Genomic DNA, 7,964 nt, shown 5'->3' with positions numbered 1-7,964 from the left:
ACCTGATTTCTTCTATTCGTCTTTGTCTCTTTGTTGTCAGCCTGTTTGAACAGATTGTACAGCTTTTGCTTCTCAGTGTATTAAATTAAATAAAGAGGAATTTTTCTACAAAATAAATGTATTAAAGACAATGAGCCATCCTCTGACTAATAAATCAAGCTTTAGAACAGCAGTGTGAAACCGTTTGTTCTCTTCCGTCATATATATAAATTTTAAACATTGAGGTCATTAAAAAATGTAAATGTCCAAGAAAATGACGAACTGCAGCACCGGACTCCATTGACAGAAACAGTAATTTTACCTCAGAACACGGTTAGTTTGTCGCACAATAAAACAAACTATTGTTTTTCTGTATTTTGTACTCTTGTCATTGCAAACATTGTGTGTTCATAACATGTAAAAATAAATATGAAAAAGTATCTGTAAAGCCAACTTTATTGCGCCGAGGCAGAAACAGTGCAATTGTTTTCTCATCTCATTGTTGTGCGTTTTTAATCTGGAACAGAAATTACAAAGTAACAATTACTGAAGACGGAAAAACAGACAAACAAGCCGTCATAAACATTTACTGCAGATTTATTTTATACAGTGAACAACAAACCCAGAGGTATAAAAGTACTAGCTGCATGCAAGGTGTGTACTATTATGTAAATGATAAGTCGGCCATATTGAATGTTATCAAACAAAAACTGCCAGGAGCTCATTTATACTTCCAAAATAAAAGCACATTAATACTTTCACAATGTGTCGTCTGTTTATTGTCTGCTGACTCAAAGTGGGAGGAGCTTGTAATTCATACAATATGTTGCTGTTATTCCTGATGGGTTAATGGGCAAAAAAATTAAATAAAGTATGTACACGACGTGACGGAAACAAAATCAAAGAAGAAGAAATCAGCTACCAGGAGAGGGACCCCGAACATGAATGAAATAAGTTACGTGTTCTGCAGATGTTTTTGTCTCCGGAAAATAAAACGATTAAATGTCAGAATATCTTATTTTGTAATTGGACATAAATCAACAGGAGGACGTAGCTGATATATTTGGAAACAGAAAACGGATGTTTGTTTTGGAGCAACAAACGTCTGCGTTATATTGTCAAAAATGATATATTTATATATATATGTTTTTACAGTCAGCCAGGAACGAGAGGCCCGCTCATTTGCTCCAGAGCAGCGCGACGGCTTTGCAGATTCCCACGTCGTTGTAGTTGAAGTAGCAAAGGCCGGCAAAGGTCACCGTGGACAGGAGGAAGAGGCCGGCGTTGGCCATCTTGATCTTTGCGTCTCCGTGGACGTAGTCCGTCAGCACCTGACCGATCCCCCTACGAGAAGGAGACGAGGAGACAGGAGACGAGGATCGTTATACTCAGTAGAACATGTGGTTCTAGTCTCTGATCTCTGATCGTGTTTCTTTGTAAACAACCAGAGGAGATCAGAGGAGAGCTAGTAACGTTAGCAGCACCGCTAACGGCTAACCAACGGAGGTTCACTTCAGTTACACTATGATGCCTTCAGGCTCTGCTCAGTGAACACGAGGACTGGCTGAAGGAACATTATAGCGTCCTCCTTCTTTCCTTCCCTCCTCCTCCTTCCTCGTTACCCCTCCTCCTTTTCTTCCATTCCCCTCCTTCCTCCTCTTCGCTTCCTTCCTTCCTTCCTTCCTTCTCCTCCTCGCTTCCTTCCTTCTCTTCCTCCTCCTCTCTCCCTCTCCTTGCTTCCTTTCTCCTCCTCACCTTCCTCCTCCTCGCTTCCTTCCTTCCTTCTCCTCCTCCTCGCTTCCTTCCTTCCTTCCTTCTCCTCCTCGCTTCCTTCCTTCCTTTCTTCTCCTCCTCCTCACCTTCCTCCTCCTCTTTCCCTCTCCTCCTCGCTTCCTTCCTTTCTTTTCCTCCTCACCTTCCTCCTCCTCCTCCCTTCTCCTCTTTCCCTCTCCTCCTCCCTTCCTTTCTTCTCCTCTCTCGTCCCCACCGGAGGTTCACTTCAGTGACATGATGCCTTCAGGCTCTGCTCAGTGAACATGAGTACTGGGTCTGTGAGGTCTGTGAGGTCTCCTTAGTTAACCTCACTTTAACAGCTGTTCTGGAGGCGCTCCTTGGCGCTGTACCATCCTGTTCATCCAGAGAACGGTGAGAAGAGGAAGCTCCAGCGGCTCGTGACACCGGAGCGTTGGTCTGGACCGGCTTCGGTCAAAGAGGACTTGGCTCGAGCCTCTTCTGAGACACCGGAGACTCGTCGCTCCTCGTGACTGGGATTTGCGTCCTACGCCCGCTAAGCCGCTCGGTCTGCGCTTTAACTGACGGAGGAACACATCGGCGTGACGCTAAGCTAAAGCCGCCGCTTCGAGTCTGCAAACAGAGCCGGACCAACCGGAGCGGAAGTAAACGCTGCTGACAGCCAATCAGCAAAGGTCAGGAGGAGCTCAGAGCGGAGACATGAGGTCATGTCTCCGTCTCTAGTTCAAGTCTTCTTCAACACAGCATGATGTTCATTTAGTACATTATCCTCCATTTAGAGTCAAACAGACCAGAAAGCAGGGGCGGGGCTACACGCTTTAGGGGCGGGGCTACACGCTGATTGACAGGCCTCTTATTATAGTATGTGTAGTTATATGACGGGTGAGTCTCACCAGTGTCCGTGGAGAGTCAGAGCAGCAGCCAGCGAGTAGTCGACCACGGGAACCGGGTGGAAGTAGGCGACGGGTCCGAGGGCCAGCAGCAGGACGCTCAGCGCTCGCTCCCCGGTCCAGTGCAGGGAGGCGGCCTTGGAGGCGGAGCCTGCTGCAGAGAGACAAGAACAAACAGCAGATAGTCAACACACACACACACACACACACACACACACACACACACACACACACACACACACACACACACACACCTGTACGCCATCCTTACCTGGACAGACGTACACACACATTTAGTTATATTACTGTGAAAGAGAACCAGAGGTCTCAGAGGAGGAGGAGGAGATGGAGGAGGAAGAGATGGAGGAGGAAGAGATGGGAGGAAGAAGAGGAAGAGATGGAGGAGAGGAGGAAGAAGAGGAGGAGGAGGAGGAGGAGGAGGAGGAGGAGGAGGAGGGATGGAGGAGAAAGAGATGGGAGGAAGAAGAGGAAGAGATGGAGGAGAGGAGGAAGAAGAGGAGGAGGAGGAGGAGGAGGAGGAGGAGGGATGGAGGAGAAAGAGATGGGAGGAAGAAGAGGAAGAGATGGAGGAGAGGAGGAGAGATGGAGGAGGAAGAGATAGAGGAGAGGAGGAAGAAGAAGAAGAGGAGGAGAGATGGAGGAGGAAGAGATAGAGGAGAGGAGGAAAAAGAGGAAGAGGAGGAAGAGGAGAGATGCGAGGAGAAAGAGGAAGAGATGGAGGAGGAGGAGTCATGAAATGGACTCAGAGGAGGTTTGACTTCAACAGGAGGAACGACTGGAACATCTGGACTCTGTCCTTCCCTCCTTTAGAGTTCAGCTATTATTAAAAAGCAGAAATGAAAAACACCAAACATGTGGTTTACTATTTCTTGACCACAGCTGTTGTCTGAGCTTCATGTTCATCAGAAGTTGATCATGTGACTCTGGACAGGAAGTGAACAAGAGTCCAACCGATCCTTTACTGTAGGAAACTCTTTAACTTCATCATGGTCTTCTTCTATGTCGCTGAACTCACCGTTTGGTTTTATCATCACATCATTATTTTACAATTATTACTATTTTACATATAAATGTGTATTTCTCCTTTTTATGTTTGATGCATTCACTGTGTGTGCTTTTATTCTCTTTTATTATTATTATACATATTATTTTATTTATTATAATAAATAAAATATTTATTATAATAAATAAAATATTTATTTGTATTTATTTTTGTTTTTTAACGGATACGTTTGTTTTCTGTCATGATTTAAAACGAGCCACTAACAACTCTGAGACCTGACCTCACATGAACCCCTCTAGAGCTGCTCAATGTGGACCACAAGAGACCAGAACCACAGAGACCAGAACCACAGAGACCAGAAACACAGAGACCAGAAACACAGAGACCAGAACCACAGAGACCAGAAACACAGAGACCAGAAACACAGAGACCAGAACCACAGAGACCAGAAACACAGACACCAGAACCACAGAGACCAGAAACACAGAGACCAGAACCACAGAGACCAGAACCACAGAGACCAGAACCACAGCAATCAGAACCACAGAGACCAGAACCACAGAGACCAGAACCACAGAGACCAGAAACACAGAGACCAGAACCACAGAGACCAGAACCACCTGATCCATGTCACACACTGAGAGGTACAAATACTCTCTACAGTAAACACAACTACATCAAATCAGTAAGAGTATTTTAGTATGACACAGACTGTGACCAGTTCACTGTATTAATATCAGTCTGAACATTCTGACATCACCGTCACATGCAGTACTTTATGCACCGTCCATAGTACTACTGCATGTAGTCATACTAATACTGCCTGGAGTACTCCTCACACTGCATGGAGTACTCCTCACACTGCATGTAGTACCCCTCACACTGCCCAGAGTACTCCTCACACTGCATGGAGTACTCATCACACTGCATGTAGTACTCCTCACACTGCATGGAGTACTCCTCACACTGCATGGAGTACTCCTCACACTGCATGTAGTACCCCTCACACTGCCCGGAGTACTCCTCACACTGCATGGAGTACTCATCACACTGCATGTAGTACTCCTCACACTGCATGGAGTACTCCTCACACTGCATGGAGTACTCCTCACACTGCATGTAGTACCCCTCACACTGCCCGGAGTACTCCTCACACTGCATGTAGTACCCCTCACACTGCCCGGAGTACTCCTCACACTGCATGTAGTACCCCTCACACTGCCCGGAGTACTCCTCACACTGCATGTAGTACCCCTCACACTGCCCGGAGTACTCCTCACACTGCATGTAGTACCCCTCACACTGCCCGGAGTACTCCTCACACTGCATGGAGTACTCCTCACACTGCATGGAGTACTCCTCACACTGCATGGAGTACTCCTCACACTGCATGGAGTACTCCTCACACTGCATGTAGTACCCCTCACACTGCCCGGAGTACTCCTCACACTGCATGTAGTACCCCTCACACTGCCCGGAGTACTCCTCACACTGCATGGAGTACTCCTCACACTGCATGGAGTACTCCTCACACTGCATGGAGTACTCCTCACACTGCATGTAGTACCCCTCACACTGCCCGGAGTACTCCTCACACTGCATGTAGTACCCCTCACACTGCCCGGAGTACTCCTCACACTGCATGGAGTACTCATCACACTGCATGGAGTACTCCTCACACTGCATGGAGTACTCATCACACTGCATCTGCATGTAGTACTCCTCACACTGCATGGAGTACTCCTCACACTGCATGGAGTACTCCTCACACTGCATGTAGTACCCCTCACACTGCCCGGAGTACTCCTCACACTGCATGGAGTACTCATCACACTGCATGTAGTACTCCTCACACTGCTAGTACTGTAGTACTCCTCACACTGCTAGTACTGCAGTACTCCTCAGCAGTAGTACCAGTAGTACTGCAGTACTCCTCAGCAGTAGTACCAGTAGTACTGCAGTACTCTTCAGCAGTAGTACCAGTAGTACTGCAGTACTGCTCAGCAGTAGCAGCAGTAGTAGTAGCAGCAGCAGTAGTAGTAGCAGTAGTAGTAGTAGTAGCAGCAGTAGTAGTAGTAGTAGCAGTAGTAGCAGCAGTAGTAGTAGTAGTAGTAGTAGTAGCAGCAGTAGCAGCAGTAGTAGTAGTAGCAGTAGTAGCAGCAGCAGTAGTAGTAGTAGTAGTAGCAGCAGTAGTAGTAGTAGCAGCAGCAGTAGTAGCAGCAGTACCAGTAGTACCACCAGTACCAGTAGTAGTAGTAGTAGAAGTAGTAGTAGTAGCAGTAGTAGCAGCAGTAGTAGTAGTAGTAGTAGCAGCAGTAGTAGTAGTAGTAGCAGTAGTAGCAGCAGTAGTAGTAGTAGTGGTAGCAGCAGCAGTAGTAGCAGTAGTAGCAGTAGTAGCAGTAGTAGCAGTAGTACCACCAGTACCAGTAGTAGTAGTAGTAGTAGTAGTAGTAGTAGCAGTAGTAGCAGTAGTAGTAGTAGCAGTAGTAGCAGCAGTAGTAGTAGTAGTAGTAGCAGCAGTAGTACCAGTAGTACCACCAGTAGTAGTAGTAGCAGTAGTACCAGTAGTAGTAGCAGTAGTAGCAGTAGTACCACCAGTACCAGTAGTAGTAGCAGTACTGACCGTGGAGGGCCTGGGAGGCGTGGATCCTTGCAGTGAGCTGGTGAGGCGGCTCCTGGTGTTTGTGAGGAAGGCCCAGCGGTCGAGCCAACAGGGAGGTCTGGAAGAACAGAGCTGAGGAGAGGAAGACGAGGAACCGGCTTTCATTATAATAATAATAATAATGATAATAACACACTCTCTCCTATGACATCATAGTACAACACAACCTCTTTTAAAAGAGAGACAAGTTATGTTCTGTCACTACAATATATACAAAACTATTATTTTTTTTCCTTTTTAAAAATGTTAGGAATGAGTATTTCAACACGATGGAAGACCATTTCCTCCAGCAGAAAAAATCACTAAAATCACTACAACAAAATCTCAAATAAATAATCACTAAAAAAACCCCAACTCAAATAAATAATCACCAAAAAAACCTCAAATAAATAATCACCAAAAAAAACTCAAATAAATAATAACTACAAAAAAAATCTCAAATAAATAATCACTAAAGAAAAACAAACTCAAATAAATAATCACCAACAAAAATAATCTCAAATAAATAATCACTAAAAAAAAATCTCAAATAAATAATCACAAAAAAAAATCTCAAATAAATAATCACAAAAAAAAAATCTCAAATAAATAATCACCAACAAAAATAATCTCAAATAAATAATCACAAAAAAAAAACTCAAATAAATAAATCACTACAAAAGAAACAAAACAATAAAGTTTTGTTTTTTTACAAAGAAAATAATACATAATTTAGACTTTGTATCTCATAATTTCTCTTATTTATTTGTTTTCTTGTAAATTAAAGTGATTTGTATTTATTGTATTTGTTTACTGAGGGAAATACGTAATAAACGTGGTAATAATGTAGTGTCTGTAAACAGTCAGAGGAGGGCGGTAGTGAGCACTCTCTTTACCTCACATGAACTCTAACTGAAGCACATTATATCGCCCTTTGGTTCGTTTTATATGAGCCGAATTAAAAACGAAGTCTTGCCATCTCACAATAACGTCTCTTTAAAAGTGTCACAGTGTCCTAGTTCATCGTAAAAGAGTGTTTACCTTAAAATGCACTCTTTTTGTGACTTGTGTTTGGTTTTTCAGGGCTCTACGTCACGTTACAAGAACGCTTGTTAGCTAAAGTCGTGATCTTGAAAGCAGTAGTTAGTCTCCGCCAGGCGTGCTGTTTGTTCGTACGTACACAGCTAATATTCGGCTTCTCTTCTGTCGAGACGTCCCGCTGTCCAACTGTCTCACTAAAGTACACGTACGTTAAGACAAAACTACCCTAAAAACCGCTGAATACAGGCAGAAGTACTCACGTTTGACTCCTCTGCGACACACAGAACTCAACCGAACGATGGCCGCCATGATTATCCGCCAACCAAGGTTAACCGCAGTTACCCGGATGTGGTTGTTGTCGTTGCGTCGTCAGCGGAGCAAAGATGGCGGATGTTTGAGAGGATCACTAACTCCGTTTAACTCCTACTGGACACGGTTTTTAATTCAAGTACCTCCAATTAAGTCAGTTCATATTTTAATGTTTAACATGGGCCTTCTCCAAAAACTCTGTCATGATCCCAAACTTTCACATTATATTATTTAAAAAAATAAATAAATAAAAATTCAATTCAATTCAATTCAATTCTAATCATCTCACAGTTTATCATTTACTTTTAAATTCATTTTCATAAATATA

The 7,964-nt window shown here is 44.1% G+C and overlaps 1 protein-coding gene across 2 annotated transcripts; it reads right to left on the bottom strand.

Annotated features, from left to right (window-relative positions):
- Nucleotides 1-417: 417 nt before the first annotated feature.
- LOC137868806 (succinate dehydrogenase [ubiquinone] cytochrome b small subunit B, mitochondrial-like) lies at nt 418-7,678 on the bottom strand. 2 transcript variants are annotated; one of them, XM_068705751.1, is made up of 4 exons: nt 7,588-7,678; nt 6,269-6,379; nt 2,625-2,775; nt 418-1,323 (listed from the first exon to the last, which is right to left on the bottom strand). In XM_068705751.1, the coding sequence occupies exons 1-4, from the start codon at nt 7,634-7,636 to the stop codon at nt 1,158-1,160; spliced, it is 477 nt and encodes a 158-aa protein (XP_068561852.1). In that variant the 5' UTR covers nt 7,637-7,678; the 3' UTR covers nt 418-1,157. The 2 variants fall into 2 exon arrangements, with proteins under 2 accessions (XP_068561852.1, XP_068561861.1); XM_068705760.1 differs by having other exon boundaries at nt 2,625-2,772.
- Nucleotides 7,679-7,964: the final 286 nt, after the last annotated feature.

The sequence above is a fragment of the Cebidichthys violaceus genome, unplaced genomic scaffold (assembly GCF_023349555.1).
Source record: "Cebidichthys violaceus isolate CVI_PGR_0920_01 unplaced genomic scaffold, fCebVio1.0.p SCAF_1, whole genome shotgun sequence".
Taxonomy (NCBI): domain Eukaryota; kingdom Metazoa; phylum Chordata; class Actinopteri; order Perciformes; family Stichaeidae; genus Cebidichthys; species Cebidichthys violaceus.
The sequence above is the reverse complement of the archived record's forward strand: the minus strand, read 5'-3'. Positions and strand labels throughout refer to the sequence as shown.

Coding starts and splice junctions, on each gene's coding strand:
- LOC137868806 (XM_068705751.1), bottom strand. CDS start 7,636: ATGGCGGCCATCGTTCGGTTGAGTTCTGTGTGTCGCAGAGGAGTCAAA. Junction 2,776..6,268: donor CGCCTCCCAGGCCCTCCACG/GTCAGTACTGCT, acceptor GTCTCTCTGCAG/CAGGCTCCGCCTCCAAGGCC. Junction 1,324..2,624: donor CTGACTCTCCACGGACACTG/GTGAGACTCACC, acceptor TCCTTCTCGTAG/GGGGATCGGTCAGGTGCTGA.